Raw genomic sequence first — 25,729 nt, 5'->3', positions numbered from 1 at the left:
GCTCCCGCGCGGTGGTGGAGTACATTCTAAGGGTCTCAGTGGGCGCATGAAACTTTAGTAGTACCAGTCCTGTATGTATTGTATGCCCACTCACTCACATAAACACATTGATTGTGTTTTCATTTCTAAATTAAGCATACTAGAGAGATTAATAATAGTTGAACTGCAAAGCTAGCAGGAGTTTTTCCTTTAAGTTGAGAACTTTTATATTTTAAGTCAAAGGAAACACTTTACATTTCTTTGTTCTCTAAATTGTGAACATCATTATTCTTGTATCTGGGGATGTGAGGAAAGAAAATAAATTACTTAAACACAGGCACTATGATACTGTGACAGCACATCTAAACAATTACTAAGTGACTAGTGGGCAGCCAGGGTGGACATACTGCATGAAGGTGTGACTCCCTGAAGCCCACATGGTAGGAGAGATGTCTTCTGTGAGTTTCCTTCTGTCCTCCACATGCATGAACATGTGTACCTGCACATACACATGGATGAATTTAAAAGATTAACTGAGATTGGATTCATGCAGTGTATACTGACTGAGTTGTAGTTACTCATGTGCTGATCAGATTTTCTTGTTTGGCCAGTGGAACCCTTTTTAAGCTAATAGCTATATTTTCTTCAGCTATCACCTTTATTAGCTCCAGGATTTAATCAACTGTATCCTGGAACTAAAAGTAGCCATTTCTACATGGAACTCTTAGTGCTTTTTCTTAGCAAATCATATTTAGTGATCCTAATATGGGTGTCTGCTTTTTAACAAAATGATACTTTTATTTATTTGATTCTTCAGTATGTGTAAATGTGTTTTTAAAAATTTATTTGTTTATTTATGGTATATGAGTGCTTTTTCTGCAGAAGAGCACATCAGATCACATTATAGATAGATGGCTGTGAGCCACCATGTGGTTGCTGGGAATTGAACTCAGGACCTCTGGAAGAGCAGACGGTGCTCTTAACCTCTGAGCCATCTCTACAGCCCCATAAATGTGTTTTTATTTCCTCAGGTGATGGGATGATATGAGAGTCATACCTAAGCTTTTCAAATACATGGTTTGAGCTGAGCCTAGAGCATTTCTATCTCTGTTGTAACTATCCCTAGGCCTAGAATGTTTCATCCCCTGAGACTTACTGCTGAGTAAACTCACCTTTTCTGGTTCTTTCTAAACTCTGGATGGATGGTTTAACTCAGCTGTTCCAGCACAAACTCTTCTCCAAGCTGACTGATTCAAACTGACTTCTATCTGCTTACCGAATTACTTGGAGAAACTGCCTCAACTGCACTGAACTGTATTGTACCGAACTGTACTGTGTCTCCCTCTTTGCCTCTCTCTTGCCTAAAGGTTGGGTATATCCTATCTGAGTCATTCTGTCAAATCTTTCTTTGATTCTTCACTTTGTCCCTCAATTAGATGTCATTGCTTGGGATTAAAGGTGTATACTAAAAGCCGGTCTGTATCCCCCCAGAGGGATTAAAGATGCATGTCTGCATTCTAGCCAGATCACACAGACCTAGAAGGTCTTTGGATGTGAGCCCTTGCCAGAGCAGCCATGTTGCTGGATTAAAATTCCTCTACAAGTATGTGCTGATTGGTTTCTTTTCTTGATTTATTTAACAGGCATGCCCAAAGAAAAATACGAGCCCCCTGACCCTCGGAGGATGTACACAATTATGTCCTCTGAGGAAGCAGCAAATGGAAAGAAATCACATTGGGCAGAGCTTGAAATAAGTGGTAAGACATCTTAGCATGAATTTTATGTTATAGAGACTAAAGATATGTTGGAAAATTAAGTTTTCTAATACTAATATATATAAATAAAAGCAACAGTTGTATTTTACAAATGCTAATTTCTCTTTGAAGCAGGAAGTGCCAGTGAAAAGAAATGGCTTGAGTCAGGATTGAACTCCCATTGCTGCCCTGTTACTTGTCCTTGTGCATGCCGTGCTCTTCCTCTTCCTGGTGCACCATGGATAGGGACAGGGCTGGAGTTTAGGCCTTCTCCTGGCAAGATCAATTGGTTGTGTAAAAACAGTCTCGTTAAAGTCTTTTAATGATGAGACAGTTTTGAAGAGATGATTTAGCCTACATTTCTTTCATTCCTTTTTCTTTTTGTTTTGGCTTTTTGAGACAAGTTTATCTATGTTCTATCCAGGGCTGTCCTGGAACTCAGAGATCTGCCTGCCTCTGCCTCCCGAGTGCTGGGATTAAAGATGTGCACCACCATGCCCAGCTAGCATAAGTTTCTTTTTCTCTTCTTTCTTTCTTTCTTTCTTTTTTTTTTTTTTTTTTTTTTTTTTTTTTGAGACAAGTTTCTCTGTGTAGCCTTGGCTGTCCTGGAATTCTCATTGTAGACCAGGCTGGCCTCGAACTCACAGAGATCACTTGCCCCTGCCTCCGCCTCCCAAGTACTGGGATTAAAGGTGTGTGCCACCACGCCTGGCTAGCATAGGCTTCTTAAAGACAGTATATTTAAAAGTTCTATAGGAAGCTGGAGAGATGGCTTTGTGGTTAAGAGTACATTGCTGCTTTTCCAGAAGACCCCAGTTTGGTTCCCAGTACTCATATCAGGCTATATTGCCAGTCCTTCCTTGTAGTTTTTAATTGTGTTTATTTAAGCATTGTAGAGTAGCTCCTCCACTTTCGCTATTTAGTATCTATTTTTATTACAGGTTCCCCCTCCAAATTTTCTTTTCCTTGCAGTTTATGTGTTGACAATCCAACACTTTGTTTTCCCAGTCTGAATCTTTTAGATTGTGCATACTCAGAATGCGTCTTTGGTATTTTCTGCAAATGGACAGCTGAGTCCAGAGTCTAGATCAGAGCTGAGGTTTAAGCTTTTGGACAGGATTTAAGGTGTGTCTCCTAGGTGATTTCTTGCAGATGATACAGTGCCTTTTCTTTAGGAGCAGTGTAAGACCAGAAAGCTTTTTCCTATCGCTGTTTATTGGCCAACGCCATTAATTCTTTGAAGGGTGTAGTATAGATTCTTTTCTATAATTTTTTTCATTAGCTGAGATACATTTATAAAGAGACATTCTTTCATTTATTTTATTGCCTGATTGCCTTAGTGCTTTTATTACTGTGAAGAGACATAATGACCATGGCAACATTCAATTGAGGCTGGCTTAGAGTCCAGAGGGTTAATCCATTATAATCACGCAGGAAGCATGGGAGCACAAAGGCAGACAGCAGGCAGACATGGTGCTGGAGAAGGAGCTGAAGAGTTTGCATCCAGATCAGCAGACAGCAGGAAGAGAGAGAGACACTTGGCCTGGCTTGGGCCCTTGAAAATCTCAAAGCTCTAGTGACATACTTATTCCACCAAGGCCATATTTCCTAATGCTATTCCCTGAACATTCAAATATGGGTGTATATTGGGGGGGGGGGATTCATTCTTATTCAAACCACCACACTGGTGTATAGATTGTAAAGAAAAACTGTGCGTATTTGTCTTTTTGTATGTCTGCACCAGAGGTTGACACTGGATGTCTACCTAAATTGATCTGTGCCTTATTTTTAAAGATTTATTTATTTATTTATGTATATGGGTACTTTTGTCTGCATGTACTTTTGCACACCAGAAGAGGTCATCAGACAGTTGTGAGTTGCCATGTGGGTGCTGGGAATTGAACTTAGGATCTTCAGAAGATCAGTGAGTGCTCTTAACCACTGAGCCACATTATTGTTGTTGTTATTGAGACAGAGTTTCTCTGTGTAACAGCTCTAGCTGTCCTGGAGCTCGCTCCATTGACCAGCATGACCTTGAACTCACAGTGATCTGTCTGCCTCTGCCTCCTGAGTGCTGGGATTAAATGCGTGCACCACCACTGTCCCGGCATATTTTTAAAAAGATTTATTTATTATATATAGTATTCTACCTGCGTGTACACTGCACGTCAGAAGAGGGCTCCAGATCTCATTATAGATGGTTGTGAGCCACCATGTGGTTGCTGGGAATTGAACTCAGGACCTTTGGAAGAGTGCCCAGTGCTCTTAACCATCTCTCTAGCTCTTCCACCTTATTTTTTGAGGCCTGGTCTTTTACTGCAAGCAGTTTGGCTTTGCCGGCAGAATTAAATAAACAATCTGAAGTTCCTATACCCCTGTGACTGATTTCTCTCATTGTTAACATCTTACACCAGTGATAACATTTATTACAGTTAGAAAGTAAGTTGACATATCATTCAAAGCCTGTAATTTATTTTAGGGTTCCCTCTGATGTTCTGCATAATTATATAGAGAAGCAGTTCTCAACCTGTGGGTTATAGCCCCTTTGGATTCGCATATCAGATATTTACACTACGATTCATAACAATAACAAAATTACAGTTATGAATTAGCAGTGAAATAATTTTATGATTGGGGTCACCACAACATGAGGACTTGTATTAAAGGGTCACTGACGATTGAAGAACCACTGATAATAGAGGCATGGGTCCGCCCGCCATTATAGTATCATACAGAATAGTTTTCCTACCCCCAGAATTCTGTTTCAGACGGTCATTTTTCCATGCCTGGTAACTGATGTCTCTATTGTATTCATACTTTTGCTTTTTCAGGAAGGTGGAATAATTGGAATCATACAGTATGTATCCTTTTCAGATTTGCTACTTTTACTGAATCATGTGCTTTAGAGACTCCTTCTGTGTAGCCCTACACTGTCTGGAAGTACCATCATCTCTTGCTTACATCCTGAAGAACATCTTGGGGTCTTCCAGGTTTTGGCATTTTTGCATATTGCTTCTCCAAACATCTGCCTATAGGCTTTACTAAGGTCCAAGAAAGCATGATTGTTGCTTATATGCTAAGATTATTTTTGCTTTTTATCAGAAACTGCTCGAGTATTTCCTAAAGTGCTGTGCACTGTCTTCACCAGAGTGAACAAGAATTCTTGTTTTGCAGCCTCCTTAGGATTTAGTGTCTGCAGTGCTTTTGAGTTTTCCATTGTGATAGTGTATTGTCGCCATCTCCTATTACATTTGAAGGGTTTTGTTGTTGTTTTGTGTTGTTTGCTGAGATAGGATTTCTCTTGTGTAGCCTTGGCTATCCTGGGAACTCTCTGTAGACCAGGCTGCCCTTGAACTTAGATCTGCCTGCCTCCTGTGTCCTTAGTGCTAGGATGAAAGGCATGTGCCACCACCTTGCTTTTTGGCATTTTGCTATTTCTTTTTCAGTTTTTCTCCCCCGCCCCCAAGGGTTTCTTTGTGTAGCCTTGGCTATCCTGGACTTGCTTTTGTAGAGCAAGTTGGCTTGGAGCTCACAGAGATCCACCTGCCACTGCCTCTCTAGCTAGGATTAGAGGCGCGTGCCATCATGCCCATCGGTCGGTCACTTCGCAGTTTCTTAATGGCGTATGGTGTTGAGTATCTTCCCATAGGCTTGTCACTGATGTGTTTGATAAAGTATCTGTTCAGATCTTCTGTTTTAATAGGTTCTTTTGCTCTGTTGTTGAGCTTTTAAGAGATCTCTGTGTGTTATAAATAACAGCTCTGTTGTGACTTAAATGTGAAGTGTCCCTCTCTAGGTTCCGTGTTTGAATACTTTGTCTCTAGCTGGTGGTGGAAGAGTTGTATGGGCTTTAGGAAGTGGGTCTTGCTGGAGGACATGAGTCATTGGGGAAGGGCCTTGAGGAGCTTTATATTTACTCTGATTCCATTTTGTGTTCATTTTGTTTACCTGAATGTTGGTGCTGTGCTGGCTTCTTGGTTTTGCCACCATACCCTTTCTCCCTGTTACTGTCTTTCGTTCTGTGCTGGAATGTTCCTAGAAGAGTGGTTCTCAACCTGTGGTAAACCTCTATCTCCAAAAATATTTACATTACGACTTATAATAGTAGAAAAGTTACAGTTGTGAAATAGCAATGAAAATAATTTTATGGTTGGTTACCACAACTTTAGGAAGGGTCGCAGCATTAGGAAGGTTGAGAACCACTGCACTAGAACAGTGAGCCAGAACAAACCTGTTCTTCCCTTAAATGGCTTTGTCAGTAACAAGAGGACAGTCAGGACACTAGTGAGAAGGTTGGGACAGTGATAGGAGCTGACTTTATTTCCACTTCTCACTGACACCATGTGCTGCCTAGTGTCCATCATCTGAAAATCGCCTTTTTAATGTCTTTTGTATGATTCCTTCTTTTTTTTATTCCTTCCTGAATCTCTTGGAGGTTTTGTTCTATTTCTTGCTTTCTTACGGTTTTCAGGCCTTCAATTTTTTATTGATTTTTGGAAATGGTAATTCCATGGCCTTCTTTTCCTTAATTTACTGTGTATTTTTTTTTAGCTAATTATGGAAGGAGGGTGGCTTTATCTAGTCAGGGATTGATCTGACTGGAGCCAGATTTCACTGGTTGTGAGCTGCTCTGCCTGCCTGTTGCCTGCCTTCATCATTTCTAGCTCCCAACCAGAATCTTGGTGGGTTAACAGGATCTTCTTCCTCAGGGTTTCAGAGCTCCTCTTTTATCTTGAATATATTTAAGACACTTGGATTTTCTTTGGCCTCAGCATCTGCTTTCAGCTTACTTCTTAGCTGTTGCTTGTGATTGTGGGACAGATACTCCGGAAAGTACCCCTTCACCCCGTCTCTGCTCCCAGCGTTCCCTACTCTCCAGGTCATCTGCCACATCTTCTCTTCCTTTGTTCTCCAGTGCAACAGTTGGCCAACAACGATGTTGAACAATCAGCTGCTTTAAAATTATTATTTATTAGTTTTTTATTTCATATAATACATTTAAATCATACAATCATACTCACTCCCCATCCCCAACTCCTCCTTTGCTGTCCAACTTCATTCTCCTCTCTCTCTCTCTCTCTCTCTCTCTCTCAACAAAACCCACATGGAGTTCAGTTTGTATTGATCACTTACTCCTGAATGTGAGGCTTGTCCTGGGGTGTGGACCATGTGTTACTTCATTGGAGAACACTGACTTCCCTCACTCAACAGGACTTACTGCTTACCACCAGCATTCTCTTTATAGGTATCTGATATTGGATATGTAAAAAAAGAAGTTCTGTCTGAAGATGCCAAATTTTAGATGGGAGCAGTACCATGATTACCTGGGCTCTACAGTTGTATTTGTTCCAGGCCTTTTGAGCTACCACTGTAGGGCAGGAGGAAGTGTACAACCAGAACTATACACAGGAAGCTTCTGGGAGATTCAGGCTCGGGTCTGAACTTATTAGCACCTATGAAAGATTTTTGAAGCAGGTACCTTGCCTTGTAGGCCACACATTAGTTTTATATGTGATATTCTGTAGCATTTGAGTTTATTGAGAAAACTGTATCAGATTTGCTTTTCTGTGGAGAATAAGAAACCATGACTAACATTCTGAATCAAAAGCTTTTACAATTTTAAAAAAGAGAATATAACGTGAAGCTCTTTTTGATAATTATTAAGAATAACTTGAGAATCATCAGCTTATGAGCTTCCTGCTCTGTTTAGTGCCTGTTTTTCCAGATGTCATGAGTGGGCCAGGCTCACCATCCTGTGAGAGGAAGAAAGTCTGAGTAGTGACAATAGATGCTTACTAGAAATTATTTATGTGCCATTCATTGAATCATTCTTTGAATTTTATGAATGGATGGGTAAATGATTCAATATAAAGATTTTCAGAATTTTACAAAATGTAGGAGGAGTCCTGACAACGTAGTGATGAACCTGTAATAATTATAGAACACAAATGCTTGGAGTGTTATCTTTAAGAAGGTTTTACTAGCCTGGCAGGATTAAGGAAAGCATCTTAGACTAGCTGAATACTGAGATGGTGATACAAGCCAAATAGAACTGAGATTGAGAGCAGTTTAGGAAGGGGATATCACACACATGCACGCACGCACACACATACACACACTTTTTTCTTTTTTAAGATTTACTTATTTGTATATATACAGTGTTCTGCCTGCATATATGCTTGCATGACAGAAGAGGGCTCCAGATCTCATTATAGATGGTTGTGAGTTACCATGTGGTTGCTGAGAATTGAACTCAGGACCTTTGGAAGAGCAGACAGTGCTCTTAACTCTGAGCCATCTCTCCAGTCGCCCAAAAAATATTTTTTAAAGGTACACAGCCAAAGTCTGTTTTCATTCCACTTCTTCTCATGTTTCTCTGTGTCCTCTGACATTGCTTTGTGCAAACACATAGACATTTATGTTATTCCATGCCTCTTTTTGATATAAAATGATGTTCTCCCTCCCCGCTTACTGTTTTTTCACTTACCATTGTATTTTGAAGAGATTTTCCCCCATGTTTTTCTTTAAAGTTTGTTTAACACAACACGATATCCAGCTTCATGAGGTGGCTGACCTTGTCCATCACCAAAGCCATCTCTAAATTGGAATTCAATTACTGAGCCAACCCAGCCTCAGCTTTATGGTTGCTGTAGACTTCACCTATCTTCACTTACTTATTCTTGAGATTTGAGCATTCCTAATCTGAAGTACTTGAGACCTAAAATTTAGTGTCCATGTTTTAAAATTTCAGAGTTTAGGGCATTTCAGATTATCAGATTAGGAATTTCCCTGATAATGTTTGTATGCCAGTAATTTCTAATCTGAAAATCTCAGAAATAGAGATGCATAGTGTATATATCTGGTAAATTTCCATCTGGTACTACTGTCCTTACACTACCTAAAGAGTTTAGAACTACTGTTAGTGAATTCTTTCAGCTTCCCTCTTCCAAAAAAGTAAATTACCTTCATGTGAAAAATTTGTCCTGAGTTGTAGGTCTTTCCCCTATTACATTGTTTATAACTAGATATTTACTGACATTTTATCTTTGATCTATATGAAATATAATTTCCCCCATTTTATATTTTTCCTCTTATTATTTAAGCCATTTGATTATTGTGTGCCTTTATATGGTTTTCTTTTTCTGCTTTTTTATGGAATTTTCTTTTTGTTGTTAAAAGTAATTATTTGTCTGGTTAGAGAAATCTTGATAATTAGGTTTCACATTATCAATGGCGTATATTTATTGTCCATAGTGATGGGCTCCGTGAATACATTTTTATTCCTGTTTACTCTCCTGCCTACCTTTTCTTCTTCCCAACTTCCTGCTAGGTTCTATGTTTGGAATCGCTGGTCTTTTCTGGGTTTGTGGGACAGTTACCTCTCATTGCTGTGTTAAATACCTGACTGAGTCACCCGGAAGGAAGGAAGGAAGGAAGGAAGGGTTTGTTTTGGCTCTCAGTTTCAAGAACTACAGTGTATCATGATAGATGGGAGCATATAGTGCCAGGAGCAGGAGGCAGATGGGTACAGTTCTTGCACAGGCTCTGAGTGCCAGTGCTTAGCCCCTTTGTTCCTTTTTATCTAGTCTGAGACCTTGAATAGAGTGGTACCACCCCTTCCCGTCTCAACTAACCGAGTCTAAGGTAATCCTTCAGAGACAAGTTGACAGACGTGTTTCCATAGTGATTCTATCAAATTGATAGTCTAGATTAACCGTCACACTGGGCTTATAGTTTTCTTTGCATAACGAGCATTTTTTTGGTCTCCTTTTCTCTTTCTTACCACAGCTTGAAATACAATTCATGCGTCATATAATTCATCAACCTTGTGTAGTTATGTATTTCTGCATGTTACCTCAGTTTGAGAACATTTGCATTATTTCCTGAGAGGAACTCTGTACTTACTAGCATTCATTTTTCCATTTCCCTCAACATCCCTTTCAGCCACTATTACTCTTCCCTCTTGGTGGGTTTGTACTGTTCTGGACATTTCATGTGTGAGCATTCATGTGATATGTGATCACCAGCTCTTTCACATAACGAGCATTTCAAGGTTGATCCTTGTTTCAGCACATGTTTGCATTGCATATATTATTCTATGGTAAAGAACATGCCACCTTTAATTTATCCATTCATCAAGCCATAGACATCTAGATCATTTCCAGTTGAGTCTTTTTTTTAGTGTTCTTTTTAGGTTTTCGAGATAGGGTTTCTCTGTGTAACCCAGACTGTGTAGACCAGGCTGGCCTCAGACTCACAGAGATCCACCTGCCTCTGCCTCCTGAGTGCTGGGATTAAAGGATTTGCCTCCTGAGTGTTGGCCAGTTTTGAGACTTAAGATATTCTTCTGTGGACCTATATTTTGATTTCTGTTGTGTATACACCTAAGAATTAAGTGCTTGTCATATATTCTGTATTGAACTTTTAAGAAAATTTTTTTTTTTTTTTTTTTTAAGGCAGGGTTTCTCTGTTAGCCTTGGCTGTCCTGGGCTCACTTTGTAGACCAGGTTAGCCTCAAACTCACAGCGATCCCCCTGCCTCTGCCTCCCAAGTGCTGGAATTAAAGACGTGCACCACCACCCCCAGCTCTGTATTGAATTTATAAAGGAAGTGCTACGCTGATGAACTGCCTGAGCTAGCTGAATGTAAGGCTGGTGATTCTCTTCCTGTCGCAGTGTATCGATCCAGGTGTGCTTGAAGTAGTTCCCTGTTGTGGTTTGGGTGGGCCACGTTTCCATTTCCCTCATGGATAATGATACTAAGTATCTTTTCATGTGGTTGTTGGCCTTATGTGTATCTTTGGAGAAATAGTTTTCTACTTGTATTTTCTTTGAGTGTTTTTGAGATGGGATCTCACTACCAAGCCCTGGGTAGCTTGGAATTTATTGTAAAGCCTAAGTTGTATCAGACTTGCCGTCCTTTTGTCTCCACCTCCCAAGTGCTGTAGATAATAAAGCCTACTCCAATTGTACTCAGTTCTTCTCCTTATTTTATTTTTTAAATTGTAGCACACATGTATATTAATTTGTATGTGAATGCAGGTACACAAGTGTTGCTGTGCTTATTTAGAAGGACAGCCTTGTGTTGGTACTCAACCATTCACCTGGTTTAAGACAAGGGTTCTTTGTTTCTTTGCCATGTCTGCCAGGTCTACAGGTTTCTAAGAGCTTCTAGGGGTTCTGTTGTCTCTGCCCCCTGTCTCCCTGAGAGCTTAGGGATTATACACACTCACACTGTCTGGGTTTTAATGTAATTTCTGGGAACTAGAACTCAGGCCCTCATACTTGCCTGCTAAGTGCTTTTACCCATTGAGCCAGGCCTCCAGCTTTTCTGAGTTTTAAAAGTATAAATGGCCTAGTAATTTTTTGATGTACAAATAGTTTTCTTTTCTATGGATTTGTCTTTTACTTTCTAATGCTGTTCTTTAAATCACAAAAGATCCGCCCCTCCTCCCCAGGGTTTCTCTGTGTAGCACTGGCTGTCCTGGAGCTCTCTCTGGGCCTGGCTGGCCTTGAACTCACAAAGATCTGCCTATCTCAGCCTCTGCCTCCTGAGTACTAGGATTAAAGGCATGGGCCGCCACTCTCTGCCCAGCTTAAAAGATTTTAATTTTAATGAAGTGCAATTTATTTTTTTTTGGCTTGTACTTTTGAATTTTGTTTATGGTATGAAGTAAAGGTCCAGGATTTTTGTTTTTACTTTCTAAATTTTTTTGTGTATGATATTGCATCTGTGTGTGTCTGGGTACCACATGCTGCCTATGCCCAAGGAGTCTAGAAAAGGGCATCAGAATTCTGGGACTGGAGCTTTTGATGGTTCTGAGCTGCTTTTTGGGTGGTGGGAACTTAACTCTGATCCTTTGGAAGAGCAGCCAGTATTCCTAGCCCCTGAGCTACCATGGCAGCACCCATCTTCCTTCTTTGTATATATGACTGTCCACTTGTGTCTTTCTGTTACGTTTTACATTTTTTTCCTGCCTCCTGCATTTCTATTTGGAGACTCCAGTTACATATGCATTCCACTGTTAAAAGTTATACCAGACATTACTGACCTGCCATGTTTTTTTTAATGTGTTTCCTTTTTTTGTTTAGGATTTTCTTGCCCTACCTTCAAATACACTAATTTTCTTCAGTGTCTAATCTACTGTGACTCTCATCTTGTCCATCTCTGTCTGACTTGTGTGTTTCCCCTTCCCCCCATTTTCTGAATCGTGATGTAAATTCAGATTTTAAAACTTCAATTTTGGTGCTTGGGCTTCATTTCTATCTCACCATAACCTTCAGTGTCTGTTTACAAATCTCATTGTTACTTTTCTTAGTTTTGGTTAATTTTTCCCTTGTTCCTGTTTGTTGACATGTTTGGTGAGTTTTTCATTGGTGCCAGAAATTGAGGCTTTGTTTTGTTTGGTGATGCATGTTAGAGGATTCCTCCAGCTAACGTTGGACGTTGTTACAGGGGTGCAGTTAAATTACTGGGAAAGAGTTGGATTCTTTTGAGGCTTGATCTTAAGCTTTTCTAGGTTAGACCAGAACAGTCATTGGTTCAGAGTTGGATTTGAACCCATGCCTTCTGAGTTGAAAGAATTTTGTTTTCCCATCAGCAGTTGGGAACAGTGAGGCTGTGGCCATTTGGGTGTTTCCTTCTCTGGCTAGGGCAGTTTTTCACATTTAGTGGTTAAGGGAAACCTTTGTATCCACAGATGGTTCTATTTGTTTCCCTCTGTACTGTTTCTTGAATTCTAGCCCCCACAGTGTCAGTGCTCTTGTCTCCAGAGCTCAGGAGTCCATTCTTAACTGGGATTGCCTGCCCTGCTTCCTCCCCCCGCACCCCCCAAGTACTGCCCAGGAAATAAACTGAGGCAACTGTAGAAATCACCATGTCTGTTGCCCATTCTTCCTTGGGTAGCTTGACTCCCCAGGCTGGTGTCTGGTACATTTGCTTCCAGTAGGATAACATTTAAGCCATATCACCCTAACTTGATTAGAAGTAAAGGTCTCAGGGTTGCTTTTTCAGCCATCCCTTAGACTATAATTGGTTCTCAAAGGCTGCTGTATTTCCACTACATCTATTTGTTTCATTCTCTCTCAGAGTAGGCCTGAACCACTGAGGAGATTATGGAGAAAGTTCTTATGGATCGGAGAACTATTGACTTCTTAATCAAGAAATGTCTAAGTATAGATTTAATACTCCATTGAAAGAATGCTGTATTTTTAGTCACTGAGCACTGTGTCTAATGTTTGTTTAGTATCTGAAATGTTTCTGGGCAATATTTTCTTTTTGTACATTAACAGTACAGATCCCCCCCCCCCCAATTTGGTTTGTTTTTTGAGCAAGATCTCACTGTGTAGACTAGGCTGCCCCAGAACTCCCAGAGACCAGCTGCCTCTGACTCCCTAGTGCTAGAATTAGAGATTTGTACCACCACACCAGGCCTTACTTCTTAGAAGGCAAACACATGACATGGTTTTTTGTTTTATTTTTTGCTTGTTTGTTTTGGTTTTGGTTTTTCGAGACAGGGTTTCTCTGTGTAGCTTTGGCTATATTGGACTTGCTTTGTAGACCAGGCTGGCCTTGAACTCAGAGAGCTCCACTTGCCTCTGCCTCCTGAGTGCTGGAATTACAGGTGTGCACCCCTGGTTCAGCTAGATTTTGTTATCTTATATGATGCAGTTATCACTTGAGTAATTTATCCCTAATCTTAACTAATCTGAGAATACCTTAGCTTGCTTTTTTTTTTTTTTTTTTTTTTTAAAAGGCAAAATACCTATTTTTTGGTATATAGAGCGAACAATTTTCCAGACATTAGTATTCAATTTTGTCTTACATAAACCCAGATCTTTTATAGTATACAAATTTTAAATTTATCATTGCTGTAGATTATTCATATTTTTGTTCATCGTACCTGAGGTCATTTAAAGGCTAAATTCTTTCCAGTGTGCGCTTAAAATGAAAATAGCCTCAAGTATTTGATATAAACTTTGATATAAAAGTTTACATTTTAGTTTCATTCTGCTAATTAAAGTTAATCATTTAGTGTGTGTGGTGAATTTTTCTAGAATAGATTCTTGTTAAGACTTCTCAAACTTTTTAAAATAGTAATTTATGTACCTAATTAAAACATGTGAATTTTATTTTACTACATGGACCAAATTTGGGAGATCACTATATAATTCTTCCCTCTTTTTTTTTTTTTTTTTTTTTGTCTTGCAGGAAAAGTAAGAAGCCTAAGCTCATCTTTGTGGTCGCTGACTCACTTGACAGCTTTGCATCTGAGTGACAATTCCCTGTCCTGTGTCCCTTCAGACATTGCCAAGCTTCACAATCTGGTCTATCTGGACCTGTCCCATAATCAAATCCAGAGTTTACCGGCAGAACTCGGAAACATGGTATCACTCAGGTAGGTAGACTGGACATTAGGTTCCTCTGAAAAAAAAAGGGGCATGCATCTTGTTAGGAAATAAAGGTATTTTATATTTGAGAAAAAGGAGGCATAGCTATGTCTTTTATGAAAACAAAGAACAAAAAACACTTTTTGTTTTGTTTTGTTTTTGTTTTTCAAGGCAGGGTTTCTCTGTGTAGACTTGGCTGTCCTGGAGTCACTCTGCAGACCAGGCTGTCCTTGATCTCCATAGAGATACACCTGCCTTTGCCTCCCAAGTGCTGGGATTAAAGTGCTACCACTGCCCAGCTTTATTAAAAGATTTTTGGTAAGAATTGAATGTCTAGGGCTGAAGAGATGGCGCCGAGGTTAAGAGCACTGACTGCTCTTCCAGAGGTCCTGAGTTCAATTCCCAGCAACCACATGGTGGCTCACAACCATCTATAATGTGATCTGATGCCCTCTTCTGGTGTGCAGGTGTATATGCAGGCAGAGCTATTGTATACTTAAATAAATAAATAATCTTTTTAAAAATTGAATGTCTAATAATAAATATTAAGTAGGCCCATTGCTTAGTTTTTCATTGCTGTGTTATGTATTTTATTTTTGAGCCAAAAATTTTTAAAGCATTGTTTATTTGAAGTACTTGCCTGTGGCCAGCAATTGGTGCCACACAAATGTCTTTAATCATATTGGTCCTCAGAACCAGTTGCCCACAGTAGGCAGGAAAGCTTTGGCATGAACAAGGCTAGAATTATTTACTGTGCTTGGAAGCCTGAGTCTCATGAGTAGAATTTATAGTGACGTACTTCCTTTGGGAATCTAGCTTTGCTATTTATAAATTATGTGATCTTGGACAGGCTTCTTAGCCAGAGGTTAGGGATGTTAGTAATGAGTGAAAAAGCAACTAACCCTGTCCAGCTTTAAGGTTCAGCAAATGGGTTTGTTTTACTGTTTTGTTTTTTTTTTTAAACCTTTGAAGGCAGATGAGCTGTACATAACACAAAGCCTAGCGTGCCTGCTCAGAGTGTGGTAGTTCCCAGGCATTTCTGCTTGTTTTTACCCACCTCAGGGCAGTCTTTTAATTCTTTTCTTGGCTTTTAGTTACTGAGTATTTACTATGACTATTTTTAATCCTCAAACAAACTAGTATATAGAACCTTTTTTTTTTTTTTTTTTGCTATATAATGTGTTTGGAGTAAATAGGAACCAGCTACTCAGATCTTATTTTTCCTGTTCAGTTTTCTGAGAAGTAACCAAGATTTGTATCAAGAAACAAGGATGGTAGAAATAATCTTTCTCATCTAACATTTGATTTTCACATTTTTCTGACTATAAGCCACACCTTACCATAAGATGCACTCAGTTTTTAGAGCAGTAAAATAAGAAAAACAGTAAAAATGGCAATTGGACCATACGATGTGTGTCTTTGTGGACCACAGGGTGTGTCTTTGATATGTGTTGTGGGCTGTTGGATCATTTCTGCTTTCTTAAGCATCTGTAGTGGAACACACAAGTGTCAAACTAGCCCTGTTATGCTACTTGCTAACCATGTTTCTAGCCTATAAAGAGGTAAGTATTTCAGTTAAGAATAATTTTATACATTCATGAATTTAACAACTTTTTAAAATTGAAGCTTGTATCATACTTTGCTCTTGTTTGTTTGTTTGTTTCTTTCTTTCTAGTAATTTTTTTCCCCCTGTATTTACCAAAGGGTTGGTCTCTGTGGAAGTTTAATTGTTTGTTTTTCTGAGAAGAGCCCAGGTTAGATACTGGAATATAATGTGTAAAACTTTGACAGTCAGGTTCATACTTTTCTAGAAACAACATTGTAACTTTTAATTGTAACATTTTAACTGTTAAGATTAACATGTGTTCTGACTTCCTGGAGGTTTTTTTTGTTTTTTTTATATCAATAGGGAGCTCCATTTAAATTACAACCAGTTACGAGTTCTACCCTTTGAGCTGGGAAAACTGTTTCAGTTGCAGACTTTAAGCCTGAAAGGTAGGATTTCATTTTTTTCTTACAGTTTCAAAGAAGCTAGAAGGGGCTGGTTGGCTGGCAGTGCTGGCCCCCCAGGCTTGGTGGCTTTAGCTCTGCGGCAGCTTTCTGTTCCTGTGACTGTTCAGCTGCATCGTCTGAGCTTTGTGTTCTTTTCTGCTCCTGGCCTGTCTGCTTTTTTTGCTTCTGTCTTACACACTGCTTCCTTGTCGTATCATAAACAGCTTTTCCCTTATGTTCAAATCAGCGTGCAACGTCCCATAAACTAAGGAAGACAATTTCCCCAGTAAATAGAAATTTTTGATTTGGTCCTGGTACTAAAAATTAGGCTTTTGAAGGTTTCTTTTTAAAAAAGAAGTTGATTTGTGGATACTTAATTAGTGTTACAAATGGAGAAAGAGGCACAAACCATTGTGAAATATCTTTTTTTTTTTTGGTTTTTCGAGACAGGGTTTCTCTGTGTAGCCTTGGCCATCCTGGACTCACTTTGTAGACCCGGCTGGCCTCGAACTCACAGTGATCCGCCTGCCTCTGCCTCCCGAGTGCTGGGATTAAAGGCGTGCGCCACCACGCCCGGCCCCCATTGTGAAATATCTTAAGCCAGAAGAAGTCAAAGTCACATTTTTAAAGTGTGTTTCAAGACATGGGCATATTGTAACATGATTGGTTCTTCACCAGCCTGGGCAGATGTGAATAAACAGCTGTCTCCTAAAGCAAAGGCTGCTGGGTAAAGCCTCTAAGAGCTGCATCCATGTTTTTGAAAGACCAGGTAACAGGACCAGGTAGTGTTCCTAAAAGTTCATTTTGGTATATCATAAAAACTGTCCAAAAAGTAAATAAAAAGTAAAGATACACACTTGCAGTATATGTGTAATCATTTTTATTAGCCATCAGCTTTGCAAATGGTTAAGTCCATTGCACGGCAGAGAAAGCCTCTCTTGTATATCCTTCCAGTTCAGAATTGATACAGAGCACTTCTGTATTAACACTAACCTGTTAATAGTCTTTTAAAGTACTTCTGTAAAGCAGTGCAGATTTTGAGGCTGGAGATATGGTTTAGCAGTTAAGAGCACTGGTTACTCTTTCAGAGGACCCAGGTTCAATTCTCAGTATCCACATGGCAGCTCACACCCGCCTGTAACTCTAGTTTCAGGGAATCTGGCCCCCCTCTTCTGGCCTCCAAAAGCACCAGGTGTGCACATGATGCACAGATACACATGCAGGCAAAACACACATAAAACAAAAATAAATAAATCTTAAAAAACAGTGTAAAGCTTAATTTCATAAAATAATGTTCCATAAAATTTTCAAAAGTGATATTTTTATTTGGTTAAGTCATTAGCAACTGTAATGTAACATTGTTGTAATATAATTTATTATGGTGTTAGGTTTTTGTTTTTGTTTTTTTTTTTAAGATTTACTATGTATATAATGTGGAGCCTGCATGTGTGCCTGCCCACCAGAAGAGGGCACCAGATCTCACTATAGATGGCTGTGAGCCATTATGTGATTGCTGGGAATTGAACTAAGGACCTCTAGAAGAACAGACAGTGTTTTTAACCTCTGAGCCATCTCTCCAGCCCAGTGTTAGGTGATTTTATTCATATTTTTTTTCTAAGTTTGAAACACTTTATTATCTTAATTTGCCCACTTAAATTTTCCCCAGGAAATCCACTTACCCAGGATATATTGAACCTCTGTCTGGAGCCAGATGGAACAAGAAGGCTACTGAACTACTTGCTCGATAATTTGTCAGGTACTGCAAAAAGAAGTAAGTGGCTATTTGTTTAGACTTTTTATTAGGAAAACATGTAAGAATATCACTTAATTATTATTATTATTATTCTATATATATATATACATATACCCAGTTTCAACAGAACAACCACCTCCAAGATCTTGGATCATGTTACAAGAACCAGACAGAACACGGCCGACAGGTTGGTAGCCATGTTTTTTTATATTAATTTTTACCGGGTCTTGATAAGTCTGAAAGTATTGTTGACATGCTTAAGATTATGAGCAACACTTAAGGCAATATTTTTTTTTTAAGATTTATTTATTTACTTTTATGTATGAGTGCTCTATCTGCATGTACACCTCCATGCCAGAAGAGGGCATCAAATCCCATTCTAGATGGTTGTGAATCACCATGTGGTTGCTGGGAATTGAACTCAGGACCTCTGGAAGACAGTGCTCTGACCCACTGAGCCATCTCTCCAGCCCCTAAAGCAGTGTTCTTATGGGTTGACACGGTTGGGGAACTAATGATAAAGATTTTATTCTATAATGCTTTGTTTCTCAATCAAGAACAGTTATATTTTTGTGAGACATGTATCAGTTTTGACAACTCTTATTGTCAAAACTAGGAGAAATACTATAGCAACCTAGGAATTGAAGTCAGGGACACAGCTAAATGTCCCACAGTGCCTGGCCGAGTCAGCACCCACAGTGAAGACTTTAGCCACACAGAATATCAATACTGGTGCTCTTGAGCACCTGACCTATTGTATCATTCAGATTTGCTGAATAAAGACACCCAAATCTTTCCACATTGGAGGTTTCCATATGCCAGTGTGTTCTAAAGGTACTTAATATTAGCAAGATTGCAAGATAGGTTTCTTACTTGAGAGAAAAAAAATTGAAATGGCCTTTAATCCATTTTTAACCTACATTTTATGAGAATAGATTAGTTCTCAGGGTATGTTTAATGGGATTTGGTTGATGAAATACCCTGCGGTGCTCACTCTATTTTAGTGTTCTGTCTCCAAGTTAGTCTGTAGTTGCTGTATAGGAAAAAGAAAATTAGACAGTAAAGGAAACTGCTTGTTCAATTTCCATATCCTACATTAACAGTTGATGGCATAGAAGAAATAAGTCTTGGTTTGTCCTGCTGTTTTGATTCTATAGATTCAAGTACACTGTATCCTAATTAATTGTTTTTCTATCTTCACTGCTGGCATAGAGTAATAGGTTTTCAATGACTCTGGGTTGAGTGGTTAAAGTCAGACCCATAATAAGGGCTATTACTGAAACAATTATGGTTGTTGGTTTTTTCTGCCACGTGTGTGAATCAGTTATCTTTCCTACAGCCTTGTTTTCTGTCATGTGCTATAATGTTCTTTGTGATAAATATGCGACCCGGCAGTTGTACGGCTATTGTCCATCATGGGCACTAAATTGGGACTACAGGAAAAAGGCCATTATTCAAGAAATCTTGAGCTGCAATGCTGATATTATAAGTCTGCAGGTAAGTCATGCTGAAGACTCTTTAAGATACATGACCCTCCAAACCAGGACAAAACAAGAAGCAATTATACTAGAATATATTACGCTGGCATATTCGAAATGCTGACTTAAGCAGCTCTTAAAGCCCTGCCCTTTTCTGGTTTGGGTGAATTCTGAGAAAATTAACTGTATTCCTTTGTAACCCCGTGCTGTCAAATAAAGCAAATGGGTTCAGCTAGGTTTTAAACATTGGCAAAAGTCTTAAATGCCTCCTGTGCACCTGTGTACTGGCCGCATTTGAATTGGCAAAGTTACTGAAATTCTGGTATTGTCTGGATATATTCTTGCTTTACCAGCAGTGTTAATTATGGTGAAGTGGAAAAAGGTTGGACTGTCTGTATAGTAGCCGAGGCTTTTTACCCAAATCTCCCAATAACACATAGTTGGTCAGTTTTCTTTCTTTTCATGGGTCTGGAATTACAATCTGTTTCAACTGTAATTCCTTTTTGTATGGTTCTTGTTCCATCACGTCTGAGTCGTAAATATACATGTGGAGGTGTACGTGCCTTTCATTTTACTCCTATAAAGAATTGGCATTGGCAACTGGTATAGTAAAGTCTTCTGAATGGTTGTAGATAAATAACATTGTGAAGAAATTCCATTCTTTAATCTAGAAATGGTCTGTTGAAGAAATACCACTCTAGGCTTTGCACATGTGTTAATCCAGAGGGCAGATTTTATCTCAAGTATCTTTGCTGGTTACGGTTTTTCAGGAGGTTGAAACAGAACAGTACTACAGTTTTTTCCTGGCAGAACTGAAAGAACGTGGCTATAATGGGTTCTTCAGCCCCAAGTCTCGAGCTAGGACAATGTCTGAACAAGAGAGGAAACATGTGGATGGCTGTGCAGTGTTCTTCAGGACAGAAAAGTAAGCTTGCTTGCTCTGCTTTGATTTTTTTAAAGGATAGTGTCCTCAGTATTTGCAGGGTGGGACCAATAATATAGCAGTTAATTAGTACGTAAGAGAATGAAGTGCTATATTATTATTGAAGAAAACATGACTACTTAAAATTTAAAGGGTCTTGTTTTTGTTTGAAGACTTGTTTGTAGGGGCATACTGTCTTTGCGTGGTTTACTAGAGCTTTAAACTGCTAATTGAAATATTCTGCAAGTAACATTTCCTCTAGGAATCCTGTGCTTTGGAAGAAAACTGTTTAAAAATTATGAAATGAACTATTCCAGCCCTGATGGTAAAGATTGCCAACTAGACTGTATTATGTTCTACAGATATTTCTAGGTCTTGTTTCTTCCAGTAACAAGCTAAAAACAGTGTTTATGGTCTGGGGATAAACATCAGTATTTATGGTGTGGGGATGTACATCAGTGTTTACGGTCTGGGGGTGGATGTATATCGGTGGTAGAGAGTTTGCCTAATGTGCACAAGACCCTGGTATTCGATCTTCAGTTCCACAAATAGAAGCCAAGTTAGACTGGATATAACCTTAAATGAATTTGGGGTTTGGTGCTGTGGGGGATTTTCCATTGTATGACTGAACTGATTTTGTGTCTGTTAATGTTTTGTATTCCCGATTCCATGTTTGTGCTTTGTTTCAGATTTACTTTGGTTCAGAAACACACTGTTGAATTTAATCAGCTAGCAATGGCTAATTCAGAAGGGTCTGAAGCTATGTTGAACAGAGTCATGACGAAAGATAATATTGGAGTTGCAGTACTGCTAGAACTTCGAAAGGAATTGATTGAAATGTCATGTGAGTGATTTGTTTTACTTCCTATAAAATCCATATGCCCATCTCTTCAGATTTCATAGTTCAGGTTAGATATCTTCAAAATTGGAGTCTCATTGTGTACTTACTTAGTAGTCTGGTCCAACACCTGAAGAAGTTGAGTGGGTAGTTGTTTTCTCTCTTACAAAGCTAAAGGTGAGAAGCCATTGCCCAAAGAAGTTACACCTTGAGAAGGCATAAAGACTAAGAGATGTCATAAGACATTGATGTAAATAGTAATTGAAATAACTCTCAGGGAGAAGAAAACCATAAGCTCCCATGATTTCTTGTCAGCAATAGTGTTTGGCAAAGCCAACTTTTTGTAAGGGTCTTGAGTTTGGAGAAGGTAAATTTTAAAAATTAAAAGTATGCATATAGTGACTTGGAAGCTGAGAACTGAGGCGTCCATCACTTGTGGAATTTGGGGTATGCAATGTAATGACGGAGGATTGTGTCATGTCCCGGTGCTAGCCCTTGCAGAGTATGCACAAGGTCTGTGCACAGTCTCCAGTACTAGAAAAAAAAGCCAAAGAATTGATGACTGCTAAAGAGTGTGTATCTAAGAGAATTTAGATTTAAATATAAGACACTTGTTTTAGGACTCTAAAAGTAACTGGCATGGGCAGTTTCTGTTCAGGTAGGCTTCAGTCCTGGAAGTGTCAGGCAGGGTTAGAGATCAGATTCTGAGTTTTGCTGTCTATCAGACCCAGTGATTGGGTAGGAAATGAGGAGATATGTTAGGCTCTTTCTGAAATTTCACTTGTAAGATGCTGTCAACTGATGAGTAGATTTTGTCTGTTTTATTTTTATCTAATATAGCTGGAAAACCACATCTGGGGACAGAAAAACAGCTTATTCTTGTGGCTAACGCTCATATGCATTGGGACCCTGAATACTCAGATGTGAAGTTGGTACAAACTATGATGTTCCTCTCAGAAGTGAAGAACATTATTGACAAAGCCTCTCGGAGCCTCAAATCCAGTGTCTTGGGAGAATGTGGAACTATTCCGCTTGTGTTATGTGCAGATCTAAATTCTTTGCCAGATTCTGGTGAGAAAAGTAATATTTTATATGGAATAGATACTCTTTGAATTGCTAGAAGTGTTTTTTTTAAAAAGTTAGTATTTGTGCACATCCTTGCACAAATGCATGTGCTTGTCAAGGTTAACATTCTCTTTTAAAATTGTGTTTTGTTTGCTGTATGGCATACTTTACAAATACAAGTGTATTTCTGTTTGTTTAGGTGTTGTAGAGTACTTGAGCACCGGTGGAGTAGAAACAAATCATAAAGACTTTAAGGAATTAAGGTACAGTGAAAGTCTTACAAACTTCAGCTGTAACGGGAAGAATGGGATGACCCATGGGAGGATCACGCACGGTTTCAAGTTAAAGAGTGCCTATGAGAATGGCCTGATGCCTTACACGAATTACACATTTGACTTCAAGGTATGTCTTGGGGAGATCTCAAAAACTTAATTTCAAAAAAAAAATTCAAAACCTAGTTTTTATTAGCAAGTCTTGTAAGTTCTTAAGGCTTAAGTGCCAGTGTCTGCTCTGACTAGAGTGAGCAGCCGTAACTCAGCAGCAGCAGTGTGCCTTGTTCTTCTGTAGAGAAGCAGGTGGTTGGTGTCAGTCTTTCTAGATAATCTAGCAGAGTGCTTTCCAGAGTGAAAAGCCAGGTGAAATGTGGCAGTGAAGCAGTTCTTGGTTAGTCCTCACCCTGGTCACTAGCAGCCAGACATTGTAGTGCAGTTTGCTGTCAGGCGAAGTACAGCGTCCTCTGCCATGCTCTAACTGAAACTCCTTTGAATGCCAGACTGTGGTTTACCTGAGCCACGCTTAAACACTATTTACTTTTTGTTTGTGTATGTGCATGGTGCTGTGTTAATGTCAGAGTACAGCTTAGAGGAGTCTGTTCCTTCCTGTCACGTGGGCCCTGGGGATTGAACTTCGGTTTCAGTCTAGTGACAAGGGTCTCTACCCACTGAGCCATCTTGCTATTCCTATAAATTCCATTTTGCTAGCTTTATAGATTTGTTTTTTGTGGTTTGTGCTAGGAATTGAGTACAAGGTCTTGTGTTTACTAGGCAAGTGTTGGTTTTGGTTTTTTTATGAATATGGACAGATTTATTGTAGAAGCCTGAGAGAGAAGGAAGTGGGGGAAGGAGGGGAACCATAGGGAAACACACACATACACACACACACACAGAGAGAGAGAGAGAGAGAGAGAAAGAGAGAGAGAACAAATGAACGAGTGAGAGCGCAAGCATTGTCCTAAGCTTGTCCCTAGTCCTGGTTCCTAAAGTATGTTAGGTGCTGTGCTTCACAGTTGCTGGTTTCACAGGTAATAGCTTGTAGCATGGCTCCCTTTTCTCAGTACTTTTTGTACTGATGATGGTTTAAATTCTTAGGAAGACAAGGGCAGTGACGAGAGTAGAGAAATTGTCGAGTTTTTTTTGTTTTGTTTTTTGTTTTATTTTTGCATATGCTTAAGTGTCCTTAACCAACAACACACAGAGAAGGAGGATGAAATTAATGGAGGAGAGCCCCAAACCAGCAGACTCATTGTGTGCTCTAGATGTGCCCTACACTACTGAAGATGTGTATATCAGGCAGAGCCCTGCACTTGTGCAGCTCTGACAGAGTGGGAAAGATAGCTTTTTTTGAGGCAGGCTCACACTACATAGCCCACACTTGCCTCAGATTCTTGGTGTGCAGAACCACACTTAGCTCAAGGGGAAAAAAAAAGAAAGGAAAAAAAAAAAACCTTGGATTAGTTAGCATCCTGTTACTGTAAAAAAAAAAAAAAACTGTTTTGTTTTTCTAAGGTTTATTTGGTTCTCATTTTTAAAGGTTTTTATACATGATCAAGTTATGCTACAGCTGTGGGCCTCCCTATTGAGACAGAGTGTTCTTTTTTTCTTTTACTAATATGCTCCTAGTGGGAGCATTTGACAATAGCAAATTGCTCATCTCAGTTTCAAAAAAAAAAAAAAACCCAGAAAAAGGAAGAGGAGAATTAGGGTCCCATAGTCCTATTCAAGGGCCTCTCTGAAGGTCCCACCTCCTGAAGGTTCTTGGCATCTCCCAGTAAATGTCCTGGGGGACATTTAATAAGATTATACTCAACCATGTGGCTGAGTGTGTTCTCACACCTTAGGGTGGGCTTTAGCGAGGGAAGAGGACAGTATTGGAGGTTGTTATGGGTGACTGCAGGACTCAGGGGACTTTGATGCTTGATAAAGAGCTAGCCAGTGGCAAGAAGAGCATGGGTGCTTATAGGTTGTCAGCAGAGAGCTTATCCAGCCAGACTGGGTGACCTGCTGAGGCTGACTTTGGCAGGGTTGTTTGTTTTCTGTTTTTCTTGTGTAGGGCTGGAGGTTGCACATACTGCTGTTTCTTCAAGTAGCAGATTTGGGTTTTTTTTTTTTTTTAAACCAAATATGACTTCTGAGGATATATCTAAGAACACTTGATATTTCAATGTTTTCTTGCTTGGGCCTTACTATTTTTATTTCTTTTTCAGGGTATAATTGACTACATCTTCTATTCTAAACCTCAGCTGAACACTTTAGCCATCCTGGGACCTCTGGACCACCATTGGCTAGTTGAGAATAATGTCAGCGGCTGCCCGCACCCACTTATTCCCTCCGACCACTTCTCACTTTTTGCACAGTTGGAGCTCTTACTGCCTCTCCTGCCCCAAGTTAATGGCATTCACCTTCCTGGCAGGAGGTAGTCAAGTACTTTCAGAGGACTTAAGATTTACTTGTAAACTCGTAAAAATCTGAATATAGAGGAGTGAGGTATGGCCAGTAGGGATTTTTCTCAATGGTCATTTGAGTTTTCAGTCTGATTATTTGATAAAGGGTATAGTATGGAAGCCAGGTGCTAGCAACAGACAACTTCTGAGCCCAGTGTGCTTTATATACTGCTAGACAGGGACTGGTGTGTTACACCTGTCTTTTAATTTGTTACAAATAATTTTCTTGTTTCTTCTCTTCAATATGTATTGTCATGCCTTGAATAGGAAGACGTGTGAGCAGTGTGCTGTTCGCACAGAATCCGCAGCACTGTTTTCTGAGGCCAGTAGTAACACCAGAGACCATTCTTCCAGGCTTTACTCCCTCTTTTTTCAGACTTGTTTGTAAAATGTAGAATTTGAATTTAGCCTTTATGATTGTATATGACCCACAGAATACCTGATTTATGAAATTTTGTACTAAAAAAAATTTTTTTTGAAAACAATTGTATTGTAAACTAAGGCTAATTTGGTTTTTTGTTTTTGTTTTTGTGTTTTGTTTTTAACCTGTGACCTGTGTTCTGAAGGCCAGCTGGTGACAAAGCTGCAACAGACTCTCTCTGCAGTGATCCGCACTGTCGGGTTTTGTCAGCCCTTTTGTACTACTTTAGTTTTAAATTGAGAACATTACTCTTTAAATGTAAGTTTGCTTAGACCTTGGCATATTTTCTTGGACCAGAGGCAACTTATGTATGAATTCCTGAATTTCTATGGACACTTTCTACCAGGACAGATAAGCTGATCTGTAGGCATTTATGGACTGAATATGATAGTTGATATATGTACACTCTGGTATTTTTA

At 39.3% G+C, this 25,729-nt stretch overlaps 1 protein-coding gene across 2 annotated transcripts in view; it reads left to right on the top strand.

Annotated features, from left to right (window-relative positions):
- Cnot6 (CCR4-NOT transcription complex subunit 6) overlaps positions 1-25,729 on the top strand; it is a 35,431-nt gene extending 9,702 nt beyond the window's left edge. The window contains exons 2-12 of one of the 2 annotated variants that reach the window (XM_051167223.1): positions 1,623-1,736; positions 13,944-14,130; positions 16,032-16,117; positions 17,781-17,870; positions 17,986-18,054; positions 19,207-19,364; positions 20,116-20,270; positions 20,957-21,111; positions 21,946-22,176; positions 22,370-22,572; positions 24,653-25,729. In XM_051167223.1, the coding sequence (XP_051023180.1) occupies positions 1,625-1,736; positions 13,944-14,130; positions 16,032-16,117; positions 17,781-17,870; positions 17,986-18,054; positions 19,207-19,364; positions 20,116-20,270; positions 20,957-21,111; positions 21,946-22,176; positions 22,370-22,572; positions 24,653-24,865 (1,659 nt within the window). In that variant the 5' untranslated portion in view covers positions 1,623-1,624 and the 3' untranslated portion in view covers positions 24,866-25,729. Of the gene's footprint in view, positions 1-1,622; positions 1,737-13,943; positions 14,131-16,031; positions 16,118-17,780; positions 17,886-17,985; positions 18,055-19,206; positions 19,365-20,115; positions 20,271-20,956; positions 21,112-21,945; positions 22,177-22,369; positions 22,573-24,652 lie in introns of both variants that reach the window. The other variant, XM_051167222.1, reaches the window with a different exon arrangement.

Source organism: Acomys russatus, chromosome 25 (genome assembly GCF_903995435.1).
Source record: "Acomys russatus chromosome 25, mAcoRus1.1, whole genome shotgun sequence".
Classification (NCBI taxonomy): Eukaryota; Metazoa; Chordata; class Mammalia; order Rodentia; family Muridae; genus Acomys; species Acomys russatus.
This window is presented reverse-complemented; position numbering and strand designations above follow the sequence as displayed.